Raw genomic sequence first — 24,754 nt, 5'->3', positions numbered from 1 at the left:
CAGTGTGTTCATTTCAGCCCATGAGTTTGAGGGGACAGAAGAAGCAATACTGTGACCAGGAAGCATATGCCACGTCAGGGACCTAAGAGACTGAAGGCCAGGAGTGACATCCTGGCTCAGGAGAAAGTAAGCAAGTGTATTTTATTCAGGGAAACTAGGACTATGGTAGGACCCTGCAAGTGTGTGGGACAGTCCTGGAGACAGAAGGAAAAAACTCAGGGGTCCCACTCAGAATTTGTTGTATGAACAGGGTCTGGAAGACTCAGGGGCTTTGAGAGGCAGAGCTCATCTACCCACAGGGGAGATCAGAAGTTTCCACACCAGCTCAGAAAACCAACTAGCCTTTGTTCTGGCTCCTATTAGCGCCTCAGTGCTCTGAGAAAGCCTCTCAGAGCCGGTCAGCAAGCCTCCTGGTGCCGGTTATCTTGGCTGAATGTGTTCACCTGTGTCTTCTCTGCTCGTGGTCATAGGTGGAAGTAGTTGTGACAGTTTGACTCGAGTATTGGGTTAGCAGTGGCCGGGGAGACGTGAAGGGTCTGCCCTTGCCTGGGTTTGGTGGCCTGGATCTGGAGGCTGGGGAGGTGAGCAGGACATTTCCTGAGTGTCCACCACACTGGGGCAGCACAGCACACAGCACTCACTGGGTATTAAGGGCCCGGCCCCGAGCACCATCAGGCTTTCTGAGCAGCTCTGGGTCAAGCGTCCTCATTTTTCCTTTCCAAAAAAAAGATTTTGTTACCTGCCCCCAAATCACCCAGCAGGCACCTGGGGAGCCAGGATTCAAACCCAGGCCTGGATTTATGCCACACTAAAGAAGTCTTGGGAGGGAAGGAGGAGGCGAGGGCAGCTGGGGCTACCCACAGCATGTTCCAGTTCATTCCAGAACATCCCAGGAGGACTTTTCCCATTCTGAGGAGAAGGGGTACAACTCGCAAACCTGGGTGAGAGGCTACGGCCAGTATGTGAAATACTTTGGGAGGAAGCCCTGGACTAGCTCTACTCTGAGACTCCCCCCTGGGGTCCCCAAGGGCAGAGGAGAATTCATGCCAGAGACTGCAGCAGCCCATGACTGGTTGTGCCCATGAAACTGCTGGGGTCCTCTGAGCATTCCATCTCTTAGGCCAGCAGCCACAAGCTCTGTCACAGACAGGCAGGCCATCCATCAGGAGGCTCCTGAGCAGAGTGTGCCAGGGATCTCTACAAGCTCCAGCATCTGTTCCACCCAGACTCGTTCACATCCTGGGGTGTCTGTTACGCTGCTCTGGAGTCAACTGGCTTAGTTACCAGGTGGAGGAACTTCCCAAGCAAGCAGAAACACTTTGCAGTGGGACAGAGTAGGGTGGCTCACTTTTATAGAAATAAGTTCAAAGATACAAGCACGGACAAGAAGGGACTCAATGTGCGGAGAACTCGTCAAAGGCAGGGACTGTCTTGCTGTCCTCCAGGTGTGTCCCTGTCAACATGAAACCCACTCTCTGGGCACACAATGCCACAAAAGCTGTTTGGACTTGTCTGGTGCTCAGAACCTTGACGGGAACCTTGAGGGCATTTGCTAACTGTTTGGTGGTTAAATGGCTGTAGGTGGGGGTGCGTGTTTTGTTTTCTGATAGACATCTTTTCTGCGTTCTCCTCTCCATCACACCAACCCCTGAGCCTCCAGCAGGTTCATTGCCCCCCACCTCCACTCCCACCCCCGTGTCATCCAGTCCCCATCAGATGCTGCTCAGCTTTGCCTAGCATTGTTCTCCTCCTCACCTCAGGCCAGCCCCCAAGGAATCACATGGCAACCCCATGGGGCTAATTTCTCAGTAGCTTTATTGAATAGCGAGATGAGGCATCATCTCCTGCAGGACATGTGTCCTCAAACTGGTAGAAGGAGTGCTTAGGGACAGATTGACAGACAGGTGGTGGGGCAGGGCAGGTGTCTGCTGCTGTGATGGGTCGAGGGCACCAGGGACAGCTCAGCTCTCCAGGGGGTTGGGTTGCATCTGCTCCGGGACCTGCTCTGGGACGGGGAGGGCCAGGGGCTGGTCTGGGCTCTCCTTCTTCCCCAGGGTGCCCATAAAGGAGCTGACCTTTTCCCTCAGGTTCTTCTCCAGGAAGCTCAAGTGGCCTTGCACGTCCCCCGAACTGGAACCCAACTGCTGCCTGAACTGCTCCATCTGCTGAACCAGAGCCTTGTTGAACATCTCCCCCAAGGGCTCCACGGTGCGCCGGAACTCCTCCACCTGCTGGTCCAGCTGGCTGTTCAGGGCTTCCAGCGACTTCTGCAGCCCCTCGGTGTTGCCCTTCAGCTTGCTCTGCACGTCTTCCACCAGGGGTGCCAGTTTCTTCTGCAGCTGGTCGACGTTGGCGGAGACCTTGGTCTGAAGCTCCTCGGCGTTCTTCTTCATCTGGAAGGCCAGGCCCTCCAGCTGGTGGTTGAGTTTCTCCTGCACACCCTCGGCCAGAGGGGCCAGGCTTCTGCGCAGCTCCTCCAGGTTCTTGTCGATCGTGGCCTTCAGCTCATTGGCATGGGGGGTTAGGCGCCCCTTGAGCTCTTCCACGTTCTGGTCAAACTTCTCCTTGAGCTCGTTGGCTAAGGGCATCACTGAGGCCTGCAGGTTGTCCACATTCTCCTGCAGTGTGGTCTGCACGCGCTGCATGTAGGGGGTCAGCTGGTGCTTCAGCTCCTGTGCCTGTGTGCTGACCTGGGTTTTCAGCCCCTCAGTATAGGGTCTCAGGTGATCCTGCAACTTCTGCACGTTCTCCCCGATTGTCTGGCCCACGGCGTTGGCATGGGGCATCAAGCGGGCACGTAGGTCCTCTAGCTCCTTTCGAAACTCCTCCTTTGCCTTTTCTGTGTCCTTGGCCAGGCGCTCGTTCAGCTCTATGGCAAAGGGCACCAGCTTCTTCTGCAGGTCATCTGCATATGTGTTCATGTCCCCAAGTTTGTCCTGGAAGAGGGTACTTCAGGGAAAGGGTGGGGAGAAGCACCGTTACACTTGGCATTAGATACATTGGCAGCACACTCAGCTTTATGCACCTGCCTAGGTCAGGAGTGTGTCCATGGAAAGCGAGACCTCCATGTTGTCCCTGTGGCCCTCCCTGGGGTGGGTCATGCTTTCAGGAAATCTACTAGGGTTAGTGTTACTTTAGATTTTTATCTGCAAGGCTTCTGCTGAGCCTCAGCATTTTTATCTACCCATCATGTGACTCCTCTCCTTGTGGGTAAAGAATAGGACTGGACTTTAACTCCCCCTCCCCAGCCCAGGGTCACATTGTGCAATTGTATGTCTTCCAGTGGCGCAGGATCTGATGTCCTTGCATGTGTTCGGAGGATCCCCAAACACCTCAACCTCACTTCCCCCGTTTGCATGGGCACCTGTGTCCTGGAAATCCTATCTCACAGGACATGCCTTCTTTCTCATTCTACCACGAGCTTGCAATGGGATTTGGCTATTTACCAAACTCTTGCACACAAAAATAGGAAGGTCCTATAGGGATTGATCCCTGGGTCCAACTTCCCTGTTTACGAGGAGAGTTTAGGTCCAGAGAGGCCAGGCTCCCCTAGTCAGGAAGGAAGGATCCCAAGTGCTGGTGCCCCACCTCTAAGGTCAGCTTCGGCCTCCAGGAAAGACGAGCTTTGCAGACTGAGCCCACTTACTTGAGCTGCTGGGTAATGTCTGACTTCTGGAGTTGTTCCACAGCCTCTTTGGCGTTGTTGCTCAGCTGAGTGAAGTAGTCCCACATCACAGTGGCCACCTGGTCCGCACTGACCTCAGCCCGGGTGCCTGGGCAGAGAGTGGCAAGCAAGTCGTGAGCACGCATCTCTCTCCCGGACCCTCTGCCTCCGCTCTGAGCTGGATGATCCTGGAGTTGGGGTAACCCAACCCATTTCTCCATCTCTGGGATAACCCAGGGAGCATCGATGCCAATGAGGGCCTGTTCCCCTATGAGCTGCCGAGCAAAGCCAAGGTCATCCTGAGCTGTCCACTAGTTCAGGAGCTGGCTTTCCATGCTGCCCCTCCTATGCAGCAGCAGCAGCTGGAGAGCTGGGTCTACTTACCGGTGATAGCCACCAGGGCCAGGGTCAGCACCACGGCCTTCAGGAACATCCTGGGCTCCTCACTGGGCTGGGACAGCCTCGGCTACACTGGATGCTTCCTCGAGTGAGAGGAAATCGTTCACCTGTGTCGCTCTGGAACTGACTGCAGACGAAGCCAGCCCCACTTTTAAAGCCCCTGCAGCTCTCCTCCCCGCCTCCTTCCCAGTGTGACTCCACGTTGGAAGGTGACACACTCCCAGGAGGCCTCTTGGACTTTAGTGACCTTAAGACAACGTGGAAGCTGACGGCACACAGGCAGCAGGGGGAAGCAGCCTGGTTGGGCTGGCCCCACCCTGTGCAGGAGGCTGGGAAGGGTAGCCCAGAGCTTCAGGAGGACCCAGCCTGGGAGTCAAGGGGAGTCCCTGAACAGGACTGAGGCCCCAGGGCCCTGTTGGCAGTGCTGGGTCTGTGCCAGGCATGGGGAACAAGGTCCAGGTCTCCTGTTTCTACCCCGGGGAGACGGCCCCCTCTCTGACAGCTGTCACCAGCCCAAACTGTCTCAGAGCATCAGCTATAGTCACGGCACCAACCCATTCAGGGCTGCAGCAGGTGGTGAGCTGCGACCTAGGTGTCTGTGACAGCCCTTGGGCAGGGAAGGATCCGAACCTGGGATTGAAGGGGTTACTCCTAAGAGTGCTTTATGTCTCGTCACTGCCAAGCTGACTCACCTCAGTCTAGTTGTCTGAAGTCCCAGGCCTCAGTTTCTCCTTTGGACAATGTAGAATTTGTTACATTAAATTATAAAGTGCTTGTGAAATGGGCAGGGGGCTTAGTCCAGAGTAAGTGCTGGAAAAAAAAAATGACAGTGATTTTCTGTGTGGATCAGAGCTCGGAAGACAGGAGAGAACCTGGCCCTCCAGAGAATGGCAGAGGGAGATCCTCCCTTTCTCTCAGAGGGTCACCAAGCAGAGGACTAGAGGCAACCTTGAGAGAATGAGGCTGACTGAGGCTTGATTACGGCCCCACTATCCCCAACCACACTCAAGAGCCATGCAGAATGGCCACCCTCTCTCAGACAGAAGGTGACAGGCACTGCTGTGGAAAGTGAATTTTGTGTTCTCCCACTGAAACTCCGAGTGTGTCCACACGTAGAATTGCAGAAGCCATCCACAGGAAAGGTGTCAGACTACGGTGAGTGTGGGGCCTCCGTGGACCACACCAGGGACTGCATGCTGACACCCATCGTATTGTCCCATTGGCTGCCATCCGCAAGACATTTTGTGAAACCAGAGCCACCAGAAGAGACCACAACTGTCCACAACTGTCCACAACTGTGCCACAACTGTCCACAACTGTGCCACAACTGTCCACAACTGTCCACAACTGTCCACAACTGTGCCACAACTGTCCACAACTGTCCACAACTGTGCCACAACTGTCCACAACTGTGCCACAACTGTCCACAACTGTGCCAGGTCTGATTTGCTGTGTTGCCATCCTTTTTTTTTTTTTTTTATGTGTCCGGATTGGCTTGTCTCCTGGGACTGAAGACAGCTAAATACCTGCCTTCCCCTGCTGGGTCCCCACTAAACTGCAATGCTCCCCACATGGCATCCTCCAGTGGCCAGGAGGGAGCTCCTTCCTGGAGCAGCCATGCTTAGGGAGGCTTTTTTAAAATTAATTTCTTTATTTACTAATACCTGGTGGGGGAGGGTATACATGCACCACAACACACGTGTGGAGGACAGAGAACAACTTGAGGAAGCTGTTCTCTCCTCCTCCCAGGGACTCGAACTGATGTCATCAGGCTTGGTGACTAACCCACTGAGTCATCTTGTTGACCTCTCAGTGTTTTCTGAGTTCAGGCTCTGGAGTCTGACTCCCTGGGTTTGCATCTGAATTCCACACAGTATGCAGCGTGTGGCCTTGGATGAGTCTCATGAGCCCTCTGAGTCTGTTGTGGAGATTCTGTGAGATAATCTGGCACACAGTAGGTGCTCATTGAATATTAGCCACGTTTTGCCTCTAAAAGGCTTATCTCTCTGTGCCCTTGACTCATTGGTCCCCATCTTGCTCTGCCAGATCAGGCCTGGTCCAGCCTGTGCTGGGCCCAAAGGTCAGAACTGATGGGGGATGAGTCACACGGGATACCTCAGCTGCAGCTCCACCTCCTGGACCTGCAGTCTGAGTACCAGGTGCCACCAGCGTGGGACAGGTCCAGAGGTAGATGTCCCTTTGTACACTCTCTGAGAAGACCTGTGTTACCTAAGCTTGTTCAAGAGTGGCTGCCAGTGACTGATTGACAGATAGGCAGAGAGATCTGAGTTGTCCGTGGACACAGAACTTGGCTCTGAGCTAAGAGACTGGGACACAGCATGCCTACATGTGTGCCCAGCACTCATGTATGCACCGGCCCCGGCACGGAGGGTGTACTGCCTCCTGGAAGGTATAAATGACTATATTGACTTCTCCAAGACTAGGGCATATGTCGTATGCATCTGCGAGTAATTTGAATAGGGGGCATGGCTAAGTGAGAACCCTATGTCTCAGCTGTTGGTGAAAAGAAGAGACCCGCCTTATAGCCGGCTGCGACAGTCAGGGGACATCGGGCACAGAGGGTCAAGTGGTGTTGGCACTCACATCTCTGACCCTCAGTCTCCTTGCCTGTGTTCACCCAGAGCTCATGGCCAGTGAGGCTGATAGCTATACAGCTTCTATAGCTACCCTTTCTATCTGCCCATACAGGATCAGAGCAGAGCCCTGGGACTCTCGTGCACTCAACCTGCTCTTAGCCAAACAGAAGGAGACTGGCAGCTACTCCTGAGGGCCATCCTCAGCCCAAGCATTCAAGACTTCTCCACTGTGATGGTTAATTTTAACTGTCAGTTTGACAGAACCTTGAATCACCTGAGAGAGGGGTCACTGGGTGAAGGATCCTAGACGATACAGAATGGAGATAGCAAGCCGAGCTGAGCTGAGAGCTAGTATGTCATGGCTCTTGGCTGTATATAAATGATGTGACCAGCTGCTTCAAACTCTTGCCACCAAAGCTTCCCCACTGGTGAGCCAGGATAAACCCTCAATTTGTTTTTTGTTTGTTTGTTTTGTTTTGTTTTTCAAGACAGAGTTTCTCTGTGTAGCTTTGAAGCCTGTCCTGGAACTTGCTCTATAGACCACACTGGCCTCGAACTCACAGCGATCCGCCTGCCTCTGCCTCCGGAGTACTGAGATTAAAGATGTGCGCCACCATCACCCAGGCCCCCTCAGTTTGTTTTTGTCAGGATATTGTATCATAGCAACAGGAAAAGAAACTAAGATACCCACCCACTGCTGGGTCCTCTCTGGGCCTGGGTCTGTAAGTCAAGAACAGTCCTCTTCCTAGAGGACTCTAGGCCAGAAAGCCACCATGAGGCCTCCTAAGGCCAAAGCCAGATGGCTGAGAGGGCACAAGTACTTTGGAATGGGCTAAGTCCCAGGCCCCAGGTCCCAAGATACCCTGCAGGCCAGTGTAGGGTCCACACACCTAAGTTCTCTGTGCAGCTCAGTATCACATGGCTGGGGCTCTGTATCAGCACTTTCGGACTTTCCTGGATTCAATGGCCATGTTCCGTACAGGGATACTGGCAGGCTTCCATACCCATACTCAGCCTGTCTGCCTGTCCCAGCTGGGCCAAGGACCTGGTACCACACCCCAGGTTGGGATCTGATTCCCATTGTGCCCTTTGCTTCAGGGCAAGAAACAAGAAGAGGAAAGAGCAGAGCAGCTGCCGGCACCACACGCAGTGCCCAATCCTGGTACCTCTCATCAACTCCCTTCACTCTCGGCTGCCACCAAGGCTGTTTCTCAGAGGATGCTTAGGTACAAATGGCTGCCGAGGACCAGCTGAGGTGCTGGGACCCAGCTTTTCCACTGCTGCGTGGTACGTACTGAGTAGGCCTCTATCTGACTGGGCCTTTGGTTTTTAGCCATAGAATGAAGTTAGCAATGTCTTAGTCACAGGATTTGGACCACTTACATTTTAACAGAAAACAAACTATTTTTTGTTTTGTTTTGAGACAGGGTCGCATTAAGCAGTCCAGGTAGATCCCAACACATGATCACCTTGCCTGTTTTCAGAGTGCGGGACTCAAAAGCAAACACTATCCCAGCCACCCCAGAAAACAGTCTTCCATCATAAGAATGAATTTCTGATACATGAGTTTCAAGTCTCAGGCCAAGATAAGGATTAAGAATTCAGAGGGCCAAGCCAGGCTCCTTTCTCAGGCCATGCTTGAGAGGACGCTGCCTGCTAAAGGCCCTATTTGTGTGTGGATCCCTCTTCCGGTCTCTGGCTGGGCTGCCAGTGTTTAGGAGGTAGGGAGATTGTGAGTTTGCCCTTCTTCCCTGAGCCAGTTGCTCTATGTTTCTCCATGCTCTGGGAAACCAGTATTCTGTCCCCATGAACAGGGTAAACAGAGGCTCTGAACTGTTACATTTCTGAGCACAGACCCTGTGAGTCAGTGTCAAAGGTATCAGTTACATATTTGTTTGTGTGTACACAGGTGCATGTATGTGAGATGTGCATGCCTGTGGAAGCCACGTGTCGGCCTCAGGCATTCTTCAGGAGCGGTTTCCCTTGCTTTGTGAGACAGGATCTCTCAGTGGTATCTGGGGCTCTCTGAAGAGGCTAGGCTGGCTAGACATCAGCCCCAGGTAGCTGGCTACCTGTCCCCCACCTATCTCCCTGCCCCCAGTGCTGAGATTACCGTGGACACTTATGTTTCACATGGGTATTGGCAATTGAACTAAGGTCTTCTTGCTTTCAAGATGAGCATTTTGACCAACTGGCCTCTTTCCCCAGTCCCAAAGGTATCACTTAAACCTAGGATTTCTTGGCTCCAAAGTCTTCACATCCAAATCTGGGCTGTGGCTCTCAGTACTAGTTCAGGGGACATCTTAGTTTCAAGAAGTCTGAGGTCCCTCCTGGGTGATGTGTGCCCTACAGCGTCTCCTCCACCTTCTTTGTGAATGGCCTTTCCACACCTTGGGGCTCCCGGGCATTCACAGCCAGGGGTTGTGTAGGGGTCAGATATCATCCAGCCATAACCATGCTCCCATCTCAGGATGCTATCAATGGGTCCAGAGGGCAAGATGAGGTACATGGAGGAGGGAGGGGCCAAGGCCTTGGGTTTAGCATGACCTTTGTCCTTCTCTCATCAACCCCAGCCCAGGAACAACAGAGGAGGCTGCTGGGAACACATCGGTGGGTGGAGGCCTGAGGTGGAGGTCTAGGGGAGCCATGTGACCTACGCTCTGCCACCTCTCACCCCAATCCTGCCACTGCTCATCTATGGCTGCACCAGATTCCCCATTCCGTTCTAATATGAGACTTTCAAGTGGCTTCTGTGAAGAAGCCTGTCACTGGTTCCAGGCTATCGCCTGGGCTTTGCGGGGAGAGATGGGTCTGGAAAGTCAGTGTGAAGGGCTAAAGTGGGTCTGAGGCTTGTCCCCTGAGCCTTTCTCGGTCTCATCAGCCTCATCGAGGGAAGCCAGTCCAGTGAGTAATCCCACCAGCCACTGCTTCTGTTTATATTATTTAGGAAAGGAGAATGCATTTTAAGCAACGCCATCGCATAATAGGTTGCAGAGGTGGAGGTGAATAGCATGGGCAGTCTTGGAGGGATTTCTCAATTCCGCTGGCAGCCGGCTACACAGCCTCCCTACCTCAGGTTCTGGTCTGAACTATTCAGCAGGTGACCTTTGGCCAGCTCACTGGGCCTTCTGTGCCCGCTGTCCCATTCCCGGGGCCAATATAAAACAGGTCAGGGCCCTCCTGCTTGCCTGCTCAGTTTATTCCTAGAAGCAGCTAGCTACTCCAGGTAACGTCCCTGGGGAGTACAGGAAGGGAGGGAGGGGACAGAGAGCCACCCAGCCAACTAGCCTACAGAAGGCTTGGGACCCATGAGTGTGGCCTCCACCTTTGGGTTCCTGGTGGTTGGGGGAGGCCTAGAAGCTGAGGAAGAAGGGGAGGCCACTAGGCCTAAAGCTCTGCACTGGGTAGTGGCAGAGCTGACTGGAATCGGGTCATGCTGTCTCTTGCTCAGCATGCAGAGCTATTGGGAGCCTTTGATGGCCATGCCTGCTCCAGACAGACACACTGAGGTCTAGAGAGGGACAGAAACCTGATGTCACCCAGCACGCCAGGGCAGAGAATGGGTAGATGTCCCGTTCTGTAGAGGGTTTCCACACCCCGCCTTCCACCCTACCCTGGGGCCTGGATCTCCTATAGCTCCCTGTCTGAGGGCTGGTATCAGTAGGAGAGAGGCTTGGAATTCATCCCAGGGCCCACGGCATTCTCCAGGAAAGGACCTAGATATGGCAGATCCTCCCACAGTATCCCCTCACTAGACAATTTCCTGCAGGTGTGTAGGTGCCATGCAGCCCCGGACGCTCCTCATTGTGGCCCTCTTGGCACTCCTGGCATCTGCCCGTGAGTTTTGTGGAGGGATGTGGCTGGGATTTCTGTGGGAGCTGGTCTGGGGACCCTGTCCTGATAAGTGGTGGCTGGGTAGGAGCTGAGGGCTGGCACAGCTCCACTCTGCTCTTTTGCAGGAGCTAATGAGGGAGAGGGGTCGTTGCTGCTCGGCTCTGTGCAGGGCTACATGGAGCAGGCCGCCAAGAAGGTTCAGGATGCACTAACCAGTGTGCAGAAGTCTGAGATGGCTGTGCAGGCCAGGTATGCCCACTGGCCTTCTTTTCCTGTTCCCTCTCCCCTCACCCCTACCCTGGTCCTGAGACTCCCACACAGAGACTGTGGCTCCCCCAGTTTCCCCAGGGCCTGGGCCTGTCTGAGCCTCGGCTCTCTCATGGGGCCTTTGCTGGGTACTGGGGCTGTGAAGAGAAGCGGAGCAAGCAGCCTTCTTCTGTCTCCTTCACTTCTCCTCGGGGTGGCCTGAGGTGCACATAGTCCCTGGGGCAAGTCTTCTCTAAGCATGGGCCAGAGGCTTGCTTGGGGAGGCCTACCCGCTCTGTTTCATCTGGGGTTTCAGGGCTCTGCCCTGGGCTCAATCTGAGTTAGACATCTGCCCGCTATGGATCCTTACCCCTGGCCCTGGCCAATGGCTTTGGCTGACATTTGATATTGGCCTATGTAGAAAAAGGTTGACAGACGTTCTTTGTCCCCAGAATAGGCTGTGGAGAGGGTATTACTTCTCTAACTTTGCAGATGAGAAAACTGGCTCAGAGAAGTTAGGTGACCTGGCCTACATCACACAGCTCATGGGTCCTCCAGTAATTTTTCAAATGAGAGGCCCCCCTCCCCGCCCCCACACACACTCAGAGCCACCAAATAGGACACCTCCAGGACACTATTTGTATGGACTACAAAGGCAGACTGACCTTAAGCATCAACATCCCCAGTGCTCGGTGCCTCAGGCTTGAAAGGAGGTTGGGGGTGGGGGTAGGGGCAGCCCATGAATGTCTGATCCAACCTGGACGAAGGTGGGGTTTCCTAGGCTGCCCCTGTACCACCTTAGCTGCCTCTTCTGCCCTGGGAGGTAACTGCAGGCGATTCTGGGGTGGTACTAGGTGAGGTGGTGCTGATGGCCTGGAGAGCCCGTAGGGCTCTGGGGTAGGATTGTGGGTCTGGCTGCCTGCAGGGGAACTTTTCACACACATCTCTATGGATGCCTCATGTTGCTTTAACCCTCAGGGGCTGGATGGACGGTGGCTTCAGCTCCCTGAAAGGTTACTGGAGCAAGTTCACTGACAAGTTCTCCGGCCTCTGGGAATCTACCCCCAAGAGCCAACCAACTCCAGCTACTGAGCCTTGAGACCTCTATGTTCCAAATGTGCCTGTGCATCTGTCCTGTTGGCCTCTGGGTCCACTGGGTGACCCCTAAAGTTTGCTTGAAAGGGAAAGTATTCTCACGTTTTCACCCCTCCCCAGACCTCACCTCAACATGTCCCTAATAAAGCTGGAAGAGAAGCTGCCAGGAGTGGTGTATCCCACGTACCGTGATGTCTGGGTGGGAATGAGTGGACCTGGGGCTGTACCTCATGCACTCTTTAGTTGTATCTGGGGCGTTTCTTCCTTTGTAAGTAGGACAACCTCTGTTTACCTGCTTGCCTTGATGTGTTCCTGTGAAAGATCAAATTGGGTAACAGACACGCAATTACAGTCTGCGATAAACTATCAAGTGCAGGACAGTGCAGACAAGTGACTGGAGTGTGGATTCGATCCGGCTAGCACTTTAATTTCACGTTCAGTCTTGAGGTCAGATGTGATCAAAAGCCTGTGCAGCTGGTTTGCGTGGTCCAGGCTGCCTGGTCCCTTTACACACACCGAAAGGAAGGAGGCGGGGTGGGAGCCTGGTTGGCTAAGTCTTGACCCCACTGCATCATAACTGCCTCCATTTCTTATGTATAAAGTGGGTGCGATCTGCCCCTCCACAGCAGGTTTGCTGTGAACATGAAATGGTATTATCCAAAAGCATGGGGCATGCCGGGCGGTGGTGGTGCACGCCTTTAATCCCAGCACTCGGGAGGCAGAGCCAGGTGGATCTCTGTGAGTTCGAGGCCAGCCTGGTCTACAGATTGAGTTCCAGAACAAGCTCCAAAGTTATACGGAGAAACCCTGTCTTGAACAAAAAAAACAAAAAACAAAAAACAAAAAAACAAAACAACAACAAAAAAAACCCCAAACAACAACAACAACAACAACAACAACAACAAAAAAAAAACATGTGGTCCAGCATCTGCACAGGGCAGGTGCCTGGTAAACAGACCTCATTTTGATAGCTAAACTGGCTGACTTCTTAAGACTGGAATGGAGACCCAGTGTCCTCAGAATCTCAACAGAGTTGTTTACTATGTTCCCTCCACCCAAAAGCACTCACTTCAGAGAGATCCAGGGTCACAAAGCAGGTCTCCCACACTATAAAATAAAACATCAACGTTCAGAGAGGTAACAGCCATTGCCCTGAGTCAAGAGTGAGCACATCGCAGGGCCAGCTGTCTGCTTTCCACTTTGTGGTCATGGGAAAAGCCTCTGCCAGGTGTGGGAGGCTCCTTTCTGGACAGCATTGGTGACCAGACTGTTCTGTCTGGAAATCCATCAGGGGCTGCTCTTCCTGACCACCCAGGGCCGGCAGCCTCAGTGTCCGCACCTGGAAACCTTCCCACCCAAGTCTGCCTTGATCCCTGTTGTAGCTCTGTGTGATTTCAAAGGCCACTCCTTCATCCAGGGGCTCAGGAAGACACATGGGGGATGGAAAAGGAGCCTTGCGGGGAGGGAGAAGGACTCTCCGGATGTGTGAAGACTACCTGCATACTAACATGAGCATGAAGAGGAGCCAGCTGAGTGAGAGAAAGGTTGTTGGTGTAAGAATGTGCTTACATCCTCACCTGCATGAACACAAATGTTCGGATACACTTAAAATTTTTTTAAAGTAATTGTGTGTGCCAACGGCAGGCTGGTCTAAATAATGAACAACCTAGGCTTGGTATGCAGCTCAGTTGGTAGAATGCTTGCCTGAAATGCGCAAAGCTCTGGGTTTGAGCCCCAGCACTGAACAAACGTGGTGTGTTGGTACATCCCTGTAGCCCTGGCCCTTGGGAGATGAAGGCAGGAAGATGAGAAGTTAAAGATCACTGCTGGCTGCAAAATGAGTTTGAGGCCAGCCTGTGCCATCAGAGACACTGTCTCAAAATAAAATGAATAAATAAGTAAATAAATAAGGACTGGCAAGATAGCTTAGGTGGTGGAGGCATTTGCTACACTAATCCTGGTGGCCTGAGTTTGGTCTTTGGGACCCACACGGTAGAGAAAGAGAACTGACGCCTACAAGTTGTCCTCTGACCTCCACACATGCTCTTTGGTTCATGAAAACCCACACATATTAAATAAATGTACTAAAATTTTAAATTACACCTCCCTCTCTCTCTCTCTCTCTCTCTCTCTCTCTCTCTCTCTCTCTCTCTCTCTCTCTCGTGTGTGTGTGTGTGTGTGTGTGTGTGTGTGTGTGTGTGTGTGGTATGTGTTAGGGAGTGACTCCCAAGGACTGAATTCAGGTCCTCGGGTTGGTGGCAATTGCCTCCACCTGATGACCCACCTTACCGGCCCAGTGTAATTGTTTGGTTTTTCAAGACAATTTTTCTCTGTGTTGCTCTGGCTCTCCTGGCTCTGGAGACCAGACTGGCCTCGAAGTTGCAGAGATCCGCCTGGCTCTGCCCCTGGAGTGCAGGGACTAAAGGCGTGCGCCACCATACATCCTGTCCCACCTTTCCTACTGACACAGAAGTAAAGGCCGTCATTCGCGATTTGGAGATGGATATGAAGGTCTCGCTAATGATTGTGGGGATCAGCATCATGAAGCGGTTTTTGCCCAACTGGGAGGTCGAGTGGTTGCAGCCACTGGGACAGCTGCCTTTCACAGCGGGGCAAAGAAAAAGAGAAGTGTTTGCTGAGGGGTCTGGGGCGCGTGAATGAGAGAGGGTGAGGTTCCAGGCATTTTATTTGCACTTGTCCAGTAATTCAAGTCTCTGACTCCTTGAGGGATCCTGCCTCTAGGGAGGGGAAGATGCTCGCATCCTTTGCCCAGGTGGACCCCACCTGGAAACACTACTTCTGGCACAGGAAACCGGTCCTCTCAAAGCCACTCTCAATCTGGGCTATAACACTAGTAGTGTGAGCCTCTGTGGGGCACTTTCAAGGGGCTCCCTGTTACTTTGCCTGGCCATCTATTTCCCTCCTAGCCTTTTTAGGCCAGGAATTCTGTCTCACACTCACACTTAAATATTTGTTTATTTATTATATATATAGTGTTCTGCCTGCATGTATCCCTGCAGGCCAGAAGAGGGCACCAGATCTCATTATAGATGGTGTGAGCCACCATGTGGTTGCTGGGAATTGAACTCAGGACCTCTGGAGGAGGCAGCTAGTGCTCTTAAACTCTGAGCCATCTCTCCAGCCCTGTCTCACACTCAACCAGCCATGAGCCCAGCTTGAGTGAGCTTGGAGAGCTGAGGAGTCCTGTATGAAAGAATCCCCACTGCAGCACCATGTCCCCACGTCCCTGAATATCCCTTTAGCTCTCTCCCTGTGTCTCCCAAAGAAAGAAGCCATCCCACTTTGGAAAGGTTTATTCTAAGAAAACCAATGTAGGGGTAGGGAGCAGAGGTAGGCGCCTCACTGGGTGTTCAGCTTCTTGCTGGTTTCGTCGATCCATTCCATTACGGCGGCCCTGAAGCCCTCCAGTATAGGCGTGAGGCCCTGGTGCAGGTCCTGCAGAGCGGGTTTGGCCTTCTCGCCGAGAGTCTGCAGGTGATTGCTGGCCTTGGTACGGTACTCGGCCAGGGTGGTGCTGTCCTTGAGCTTGGCCAGGTGCTCGGCCAGGCGCTCCCGCATCTGGTCGCTGTAGGGCGACAGACTTGTGCGCAGAGTGTCGACGTGAGCGCGCATGCGGTCACGAATATCCTCGCCCACAGGGGTTAGCTTCTCCTGCAGCTCCCGCAGCTTCTGGCGCGCGCCTTCGCGCAGCTCGGCGCCCAGGGGCTCCATCTTCTGGCGGTAGTGCTCCACCTCCTCCTGCCACTTGGTCTGGAATCGGTCCAGATAGGGTTGCACCTGTTTTTTCACCTCCTCCAGGTCCTTGTTCATCTCCTCCCTCAGCCAGTCTGTGTCCTTTTCCAGGTTACTCCAGAACTCCTGAGTCACCGGGCCCAGCTGTTCCTGCAGACGACCAACGGTTGTGCCCACGGTGTCCCAGTTGTCCAGGAGTTTCAGGCTGGAGGAGTAGAGAGCAGCTGAGAGATGGTCCCGGGCATCCTGCACTGCCCCGCGTCTGGGGGTAGTCCTGGATTCTGAACGTGCTGTTGCTATGTTCCTACTTTCCCAGAACCCGCGCCCCCTAATTCCCTATACCCTCCTTCCACATCCGTCTGTACACATAGCCTGAGGTACCAAGGACACAGATGGGGTTGGTGCCTGTTGCCAGGCCAGTTCCCTTTCTGTGCTGGCTGACAGGGGGTTACCCAGGGAAAGGGTATTTTGAACTCATAGGCAGAAAGAGGGGCTGTGGTTACCCATCACCCAGGTGAATCCCAACCCTATGCCTCCATTGGAACCTGCCACGGTGAGCAAATGGTGGGAGAGCAGGTGAAGATTTGACCAGTTCAGTTACAGCATCTTCTCACGGGCCTCTTTGCCCACCCTGGATGGACAGCCCTTGCCCTGCTCCAGGCCCCAGGCTGGGTCCTTCCTTACCCCAGCTGTTGGCCCAAAGCGGAAGTTTCAAACTGGGACACATAATCTCTGCCGCTGTCTTTGATCGTATCCACGTACAGAGTGGCGAAATCCTTCACTCTGTCCCATGAGGTCTGGGGGTCATCCTGCTGCCAGAAGTGCCGGGCCTGGCTCCCTGGGGACAGACGGGAGACCCATGTCATGCCAGTTCTGCTGGGGTCTGAGCTGAAGTGTCAGACTTGGAGTCGGGGAGGAGACCAGAGAGCATTCTGTCCCCTGTGGCCAGGAAGGTGAGCCACAGAGGCCTGAGCAGAAGCCCACTCTGCCCTGCCCGTTCCCTCCCCGGGTTGGAGGCACCTACCCGTCAGGAAGAGCACGGCCACGGCCAGCACCACAGCTTTCATCCTGAAGGGTGTGGGTGACCTGCAGAAACAGAATTGCTGGGCTGAACAGGGAGCGCTCTCACGGAAGCCCCACACTTGCACCCCACATTCAAGCCAGTGGAAGAAGAAGAAGGATCTAGAGTGAGAGAAGGTCCCAGATACCCACAGAGTGGATTTGGACAGAGTGGAGCATCCGGTGGGAGGCACTAGGGAGCCAGAGCAGCCTAGGGCAGGTAGCAGCACTTACCTTCCTGGAGCTCTCCAGCGGTCTCTCTCCCCGGAGTGGCCGGCTCTTCTTCGCCGGCCTATTTATGTCGGTAGGCAGGGGCTGGGCTGGAAGGCTGATAAGCCCAACCCTGGCCCTGTCTCTGCTTGCTTGTCCTGACGATGTGGAACTTAGAGTTCAAGGATCAGCCGTGTTCCTGAGGCTGGGCAAACAGAGTGGGCAAACAGGGAACTGCGGGGGCTACAGAGCTGGGATCAAGGGTTCCGGTGGGGGCAGCCAGGGAGTGACTGCAGACTGGGGGGGGGGGGTCTCCAGGGTTAAGGCAGCGGTACCCTCCTCTTCCTGTACTCCCACATGTTCCTACTGTCCTCTGAGCCTGGAGCAGGGTGGGGGTAGGGAACTTTGGGCTGCTGCACTCACATCCCCACCCCAAAGTCTCCTTGCATTACAAGGAGTTGATCCTTTCACCTCGGCCTGGTCCCCCTGGTAGGGTATGCTTCTCTCCAGATGCCACATACCTGCCTAGTAGGCCTCCCAACTATAAATCCAAGAAGAGCTGAGGTGCCAGGAAACGGCCTGGGTGGAATACAGAGGGACTCAGGGCCCCAGGCTGAGGGTGAAGACCCCTCTGACACTTCAGAAGACATGAGACCAACATGGAGTTGTCAGCTCCCTCCTTCTCTCTCCTTCCCTCTGTCCCCTTCCCTTTCTTCCTTTTGGAGACAAGGTCTTTCTGTGTAGCTCAAGCTTGCCTCCAACTCAGGATATCCTGTCTCATCCTTCCAAGCACTAGAATACAGCACCAAGCCTAGCTTTAAAATGTGTGTGTGTGTGTGTGTGTGTGTGTGTGTGTGTGTGTGTCTGTGTGTTTTGCTGGGGATGGAAACCAAGGCCTTGCACATGCTAGTCAAGGAGTCTACCATTGTTTTATCCCAGACCTTAGAGCTGCCAAGGTTTTTGTTATGGGTAGATGTTACCCAGCCTCCCCTCCAACGACAACCTCACCATCTACCATGACCACCAAAAGGGGCCGATGGAGTTCAATGATGATACGTCTCCCCAGAGCGGTGAGGGCCTAGGTTCAATTCCCAGTATGGGAGAGCTGGGGAGCTGGGTTTAGTGTGCTGACTATGGTGGCCCATGTCTTCAATGCTTGCACAAGGGTTCAAAATCAGCCTTCGCTACATAGCAAGTTAGAGGTCAGCCTGGGCTACATGAGACTATCTTAAAAAACCCGGTCATCCATGAAACCTCACCATGGAACCTGTGAATGTCCAAGCTAAAAGGAACTTTTGAGACCATCTGTTTGGGCCTCATCTATGAAGTTGCTTCTAGATGAAGAGCTGCCAAGAGTGGAAGGGATTGCTGTCTCTCTCATCTCTCAGCCTTAGAGGCAGGGCACAGATGGACTTTGAGCCCAGGTCTCTGAACTTGGGACCCAGGGAAGGCATGCACTCTGCCCATCTCCCCGGGAAACTCCCTGACTCTCTAGAAACCAGCCAGGAGTTTCTACCAGCTCTGGGAGTGGCTGGGTTCTAGGCCACTTCCATTCCAGGAGGCTTTGGAGCCAGAGAGAACCTTGGTTTGAACCTGGCTTCTGCTGCTTATTCTCAGGATGACCTGGACGAGTTACATAACCGGCACCCCTGGGTTTCTGATCTGCTAAGTGGAGATAATGACAGAACATGCCGTGCCTTCGTTAGGACCCCGGTCACTGTGTGGGAAGCAGAATGACAGGGTGGAGGAGATGTGTGTGCACTTCCTAATGCCAGGAACCTGTGCCGGTTGTCTACCCTGGCAAGTGTGATTAAGGGACTTAAGTTGAACGCTGGCCTGGGACATCCACAGGACATAGTAATCACAAGGGTCCTTCAATATGCAAGAGGAGGGCTGGAGGGCCAAAGCCAAGGAAAAACTTGAGGACAGGAACAAGGGTTAGAACAATGTGAGTGCTGGCAGGGGTGATGAGCCAAGGGGCATTGGCTGCCCATCCATGGATGCTGGAGGAAGTGAAGGTGCACATTTTTCTGGATGAAAACCCTGCCAAGCGTTTTCAGAGGGAACACCACTCTGCCGTGCTTTTAGCCATGGTTTGAACTTCGGAACTCTAGAGCTATGTTTGTGTTGTGCTAACCATGAAACTCAAACATGTGCACAAAACTGTTGAAAGGTAACCAGCAGTAAATGGCAAGTGTTCTGTGTCCCAGAATCCTGATTTCATTGCCATGGACACATCTGCATTACTAGGCCAAAGCCTGTGACCCCAGCAGCTGGCAGCAGAAATGGAGCCAGGCAAGTGCCTGGCTTTCAGGCACTGTGAGGCAGGACATCTTTTCCAGGACAAAACCAGTCCCATACGTCTGTGAGAGCATGCAGAGGGAGGTGGCCTGCTTGAGAGAAGGATGAAGGTTCCTCCCACAGGAGTAGCTTCCTAGATCTTTTCAGGGGAGGGGCCGGGAATCTGAGCAGCTTACCTGTTGGCCTCCAGCCTGCTCTCCAGCCTTACCTTCCTGAAATCATGGTGGCTAACTAACTGAGCCTAACGTGTGCTCAGTTCTGTGGTCCTCAACTTGCTTTCAGTTAACTTAAGACATCCCGTAAGGCTGGAGGCCAGGTTTTCTCCCTTGGTAATTTGCCTGTCAGAAAACTCCAGCTCAGAGCCGCTAAGGCCATTCTTGTCCCTCAGCCTTGAGATGGTGCCAGTGAGGCTGGGAATCGGGTGTGGCTTCTAGTTCTGTGATGGAGGCTTCTTGACTTCTGAGGCCTTCATATTTTTTTCAGGGATATGCCTGGCTCAGGGACTGGAATCCAAGACATCAGAGTACAGAACTCTGGAACAACCAATTACTACGTGGCAAGTGTGTTCCTGTCTTGGTATGTAGCCCAGGCTGGTCTCAAATGGAGTAATCCTGCCTTGGCTTTCTGTGCTGAGGTTACAGCTGTACACCATCATGCTCACTCTTCTCCCCTACCCCCTTCATACTTACTTGTCTGTCACTCTATCACAAGACAGTTGGCTTAAACTAGTCTAAATAGTGCCTTACTATTACTAGACAGGAAGTCCTTCTGGACAGATCAACAATAAAATGGGGTCATCGTAGATTCAGACTGGGTTGGCCACTGTTAGAGGTGTTGGGTGCCCAGGGTTGGACCAGGGAGTGGAGACAGTACCCATCAACACAGTTTCTACTGTGACCATTGCTCCCTCATCTTGGGAGCCTCCAAACTGACTTCTGAATTGGGCCAGTGCTGGCCTAACTTCCACTTGTGGAAGTGCTGGCAGCTTCAGGAGCAGTGAATGTGGCCCATTTCACAACTTCTGTCTCAACACATCAGCTCATCTGCACAGGGCAGTGCAGGGACTCTGTCCTTTGCTGGGCCTGGCACCAGAGACTCACCAAACATTTGGTAGATGAATGATATTGGTACACTAAAGGCTCCCAGACTGGCAAAGGGTCACAGGAAGGCACAGCCCTCCACTGATGCCAGCCCCTTCTGGGAATATGGACCTGCACAACTTCAGGACTTCCGGGGCACATGGGAGATGACAGCCTCTGCTCTGAGCAATCCCACTGCAATTTGGGGCTCGAAGGCTTTCCCATGTGCCCCCTTTGAAATATGTTTTTATCTGTATAGTGCATGCTATCTGCATACTGCATGCTATCTGTATATAGGTGGAGAGTGTTGGATCCCTTGGAACTGAAGTTCTAGGTGGTGTGAGTCGTGAGAACTTGGTGCTCTTAACCACTGAACCATCCTTCTAGCCTCTCTCTCTTTCTAAACGACTGAAATTCCCAAAGTCATTGAGCTTTCTTCTCCCAAGACTTTAGCTCTATCAGCTGTGCCTGGGACCTGTTGGAAATTCTGCCCTGTCCTGAAATCCAGGCACAGACAGAGGAAAACAACAGGAAAAGTCCCTTTCTGTCCTATGCTGATTGAGGTCCAGCCAGGGTCAACTCAAGGAATCCATTTTCCACCCGACTCTGCAAACACACACGTCTCTTCTGAGGGGTTAGAGTCCACATGGATGTCTGGGACACAGTGTGAGGTCGACTTGCCAGGTTCAGAAGGCAAGGTGAGAGAATTCCGCTCAAAGCCCCACCCCAAGCCTGGGGATTTCTCCAGATCCCTGTGTCCCTCCACCCCACCCCATGTGCTTCTCCCAGCTAGACTCTGAACTGTAAGGCAAACAACGTATCAGCGTTAGAACATAATAAGGTTTTTATTTCCACAACCTCCTACTGTCCAACCAAGTTACTAAGTTGTAAATGTCCCACACAAACAAGGACAAAAATGTCTTAGCAACTTGAATTGGAGATTTCTTTTTTAAACTTTTTTTTTTAAGTTTAACAGAAATGAGAAAGAAAAAAAATACTTTTTACATTTTCAAAGAACAGAAATAGCAAAGTATATTCATATACATTCAACATATATTGCGCATATTGGTTACTACAATATAAAGCAATGATGATCTTGAAAATAGTTTGCAAGATGGCACGGTTAACAGGCTCACGGCTTTCATCTGGGTGGCTCTGGAGGGTGGCGTCTGCTCTTCCATCAATCCAGTACCATGTAAACAGGTCAGGCTGAGCATGCGGAGCAGCAGGGTGTGCCCGGGACATCACAATTGGACTGAGCTCAGAAGCCAACAACGGCTCTTCAAGCTTTCTTGGGAAGTCAGACTTCTGGTGAGTAATTGGTGATCTCATGAAGTGGAGGGGAGACTGGAGGGTATGGGACCATGGAACGGGTCCCTAGCAAAGCTCCTGCATTGAAAACAAATCCACTCAAGGGACAGTGGGCTTGGAAGCAAGCTGCCGGTGTTAGTGGAGAAGGGTAAGCCGGGTGAGGACCCCGCTGGCAACATCCGGATGCCATGCCAGGCAGCTGCTTCCTTCTGTGGAATGCAGAGGCTGGAGCCTCTGGTTCTCAGAAATGCGGGCTAAGAGTCAGAACAGGGACCGCTCCTGGCTGTTTTTGAGGACCAGCAGAGAACAAGACCTCACTCGGCCCCCGGCTGCAGAGGAGACTTTGGTTTCTATCAGCAGAGAGAGAAAGCTAAGGACATAAACACTAGCTATTGCGTATGCGCGGCTTCAGTGGGGGAAGGGAGGCCACTGCTCCGTCGATGGCACAGGAGAGTGGCTCACGATGCCAATGCCAAGGAAAACGCTTTAAAGAGAAGGTGCAAGCCACAGTTCCATAGCACAGAATCTGGCTAAACATTACTCTTTTAAACAAAAATTCTTTTTGTCTTTATTAATAATAACAATAATAACAATAATATCAACATTTACCAAAAACAATTCCTACATGATCAAGAATTAAAGTGTAGGGGCCGAAGATGCCAGGGAGAGGAGGAGGTTAAGGGACTCCACACAACCTCCTATTCTTGTCTGTGACAAAGAGGCTGAAAGGGAAGGGCAGATATACACACTCATATATATGCGCACACGAATGGACCAACGGTCCTTTTTACCACGCAGCGGAGTAGGAATGAAAGCCACACAAAGAGCACAGTGAACCACTTCGGGGTGTTCACTCACGAGGGGCAACCAGTCGGCCGGTAGCTGGAGGGGAGCAGAGCCACACACAGAGGGGTCCACACTGAGCCATCCTGGTTGGCAACCTTCAGCAGCAGGCCATTCAGCCCACGCTGGGTTCGGATGGAATTCTGCTGGGCACCCTTCAGCAGCAGGCCATTCAGCCCACGCTGGGTTCGGATGGAATTCTGCTGGGCCAGAAATGGTTCTAGGAGAGCCCAGCAGGAGACTGTGCCAGATTCCAGGTTCAGGCTTCTTTTTCTCTTTTACCCCCTCTCTCTCTCTCTTAGCACTGAGCTCCACTCTAGCATTTGTTCCTGGCAGACTGGAGCGGAAGGAGAGAGGCTGGTCTGGACAAAGGCTGTGGAAGGGAGGGTCCTGAGGTTCAGCCCCTGAATACTAACCGCTGACTCCTCTGCCTCAGAAATGGAAAGGAGAAAACAATACCGAGAGAGAGAAAGAGAAAGCTAGCTTAAGAAAGAAGGAGAGGGGGAGGAAGAGAAGCAAATCATCTCCTAAGGAAAATTCCCGAAACAAAACACAAGCAAACCTCCAAACACCAGAGACTCAACTCAAGCACACCAGATGCTGGTTCACGAAAGATGGAGAACACGGATTTCCTGTTTATTTCCTTGGTGCCTTGGTCATACAAGGAAACATGGCAAAAGCCCCTCACAACCCAAACGACGGCCTACTGGTGCCCAGTGTGGGGAAAGGAGCACTACTGTGCTGGCGGAGACAGAGATGGCAAAGCGGTGGGATGCTGCTGGACACTGGTGGTTTAGAATCAGCCTCCTCCTCCTCCTCCTCCTCCCGTTCCTCCTCGAGCTGTGCACACATCTGTGAAGCAGACACAGGACGGCTTTGAAGGAGCGTGACTTGACTCTTCAAGTGCACTTCCCGACCCTTTCTAGCGGTACTGGGGCTGGAACTCAAGGTCCTGCGTATGCCATGCATGTGCTCGCCCAGCAAGCCACATGGCTGAAGGCCCTCAGTGAAGGGTGCTTTAGGTGTCACTGTCTAAGCCTCGCCACACTGAGGCTCTGCCACACCACTGCCTGTGGCTTCACTTCCCTCAGGTCTTTCTGTCTCTGCAGAGGCAGAGCTCCTAGTACCATCCACACGACCTTCGTTAAGCCGTTAGCGCCAGCCGGTCCGCTGCCTTTTCAGCATGGACCTCAGACTATACATCCTTTGTTTACTCCTTACAAAGTCCGGCTGGGGCTGGGGCTGGGGCTGGGGCTGGGGCTGGGGCTGGAGTTCTGTGGTAGAGTGCTTGCCTAGTCCTGGTTTCTAGGCCCAGCCCCCAAACGCCAAAACAAAACAACAAAAACCACCAATGAAGGAGCATGGCTGGATCTGTGTTCTTTGGCTGGGTTTCATCCTTCAGGAAGGAGTGTAAGATTAGCTCTCTTTCAGTGTGCTAGCCAAAGGTCACTGGCTTCTGTCCTTTGCAACTGGTAGCTCACTGGATCTTATAAGGGCCATAGCATCTGTAACACGAGGTGGGCCATGTACCTTTTCTCTATAATAAAAACCTCAGCCCACCTCAAAACTAACATAGTACTTAATGAAAAAAGCAGGCAGATGCATGGGAAGAGAGATACTCAAGTTCATCAGGTACCACACACGGAATGAACACGCTGAAGGGATCGGGGGCTGGCAGTGGGCCACGGGGCTGCCTGGGCGCTGACCAGGCTGGCACTCACTCTCCATATCCTGCTACACGCCGGCCTGCTCCATGCTGAAGGAGACCTCGGGGTGCTTGTGGCTGAGCAGGATGTCTGTAACACACGTAGATGGATAGCGAGGGGAGTTTAAATGCTGGCTGCCATCACTCAGGCCTGGATGCTCGTGACCTCCCAGACTCACCCCACATTCTGAAAGACCAAAAAGAACACATGAGATAGGTGAGAGGGGAGAACAGGTGGGGCAGGAGAGAGGAGGCACTTGCCTAGCAAACCCAGCCTTATTCCTGCTCGGACCCAGGCCACAGCAGGCCCTTCAGACCTGAGGGACCCTTCCTGACCACCTCCCCCTCCCTTCTGCTACCCTCTTGACCAACTGACATTTGGGGGAGAAGAAGAGAAAGCCCTCAGGAGCCTTTTCTTGGAGTTGGGGGAGATAGCTGTAAGGAGCCCACAAGGGCCAGGCCAGGCCACTCTCTCTCCTGGGCACTGCACTCATGAACATCACCCGCAGGAGGCCAGCATCCCTCAAGACACAAGCTAGGCCACGCGTGGTACTCTCTTGATGTCTTCACAGATGAAGACTTGCCTGCGGAGCTTAGGAAGGGTGGACCTGTCTATTACCAGGCATCTATTTATGGTCTTTGCCCTGGCTCTACAGAG

At 53.0% G+C, this 24,754-nt stretch overlaps 4 protein-coding genes across 4 annotated transcripts in view; 1 reads left to right on the top strand and 3 right to left on the bottom strand.

Moving 5' to 3' along the window:
• Positions 1-1,891: 1,891 nt before the first annotated feature.
• On the bottom strand, positions 1,892-4,169 carry Apoa4 (apolipoprotein A4). The gene is made up of 3 exons (XM_059266887.1): positions 4,049-4,169; positions 3,647-3,773; positions 1,892-2,949 (listed from the first exon to the last, which is right to left on the bottom strand). Exons 1-3 carry the CDS (start codon positions 4,095-4,097, stop codon positions 1,962-1,964), a joined length of 1,164 nt encoding a protein of 387 aa, XP_059122870.1. The 5' UTR covers positions 4,098-4,169; the 3' UTR covers positions 1,892-1,961.
• A 6,270-nt stretch (positions 4,170-10,439) lies between these two features.
• Positions 10,440-11,961, top strand: Apoc3 (apolipoprotein C3). The gene is made up of 3 exons (XM_059266885.1): positions 10,440-10,497; positions 10,620-10,743; positions 11,719-11,961. The coding sequence occupies exons 1-3, from the start codon at positions 10,443-10,445 to the stop codon at positions 11,837-11,839; spliced, it is 300 nt and encodes a 99-aa protein (XP_059122868.1). The 5' UTR covers positions 10,440-10,442; the 3' UTR covers positions 11,840-11,961.
• A 3,172-nt stretch (positions 11,962-15,133) lies between these two features.
• On the bottom strand, positions 15,134-17,112 carry Apoa1 (apolipoprotein A1). Its single transcript, XM_059266884.1, has 4 exons — positions 16,882-17,112; positions 16,613-16,674; positions 16,273-16,426; positions 15,134-15,793 (listed from the first exon to the last, which is right to left on the bottom strand). The coding sequence occupies exons 2-4, from the start codon at positions 16,653-16,655 to the stop codon at positions 15,196-15,198; spliced, it is 795 nt and encodes a 264-aa protein (XP_059122867.1). The 5' UTR covers positions 16,656-16,674; positions 16,882-17,112; the 3' UTR covers positions 15,134-15,195.
• A 5,877-nt stretch (positions 17,113-22,989) lies between these two features.
• The window catches only part of Sik3 (SIK family kinase 3), a 222,762-nt gene continuing 220,997 nt past the window's right edge, over positions 22,990-24,754 (bottom strand). Inside the window, exons 24-25 of the mRNA XM_059267761.1 lie at positions 24,113-24,283; positions 22,990-23,243 (exon numbers count right to left, since the gene is read on the bottom strand). Coding sequence (XP_059123744.1) covers positions 24,126-24,283 — 158 coding nt within the window. The 3' untranslated portion in view covers positions 22,990-23,243; positions 24,113-24,125. The remainder of the gene's footprint in view (positions 23,244-24,112; positions 24,284-24,754) is intronic.

The sequence above is a fragment of the Peromyscus eremicus genome, chromosome 7 (assembly GCF_949786415.1).
Source record: "Peromyscus eremicus chromosome 7, PerEre_H2_v1, whole genome shotgun sequence".
In the NCBI taxonomy this organism is placed as follows: domain Eukaryota; kingdom Metazoa; phylum Chordata; class Mammalia; order Rodentia; family Cricetidae; genus Peromyscus; species Peromyscus eremicus.
Note: the sequence above shows the minus strand (reverse complement) of the source record. Positions and strands in the feature narration are given on the sequence as shown.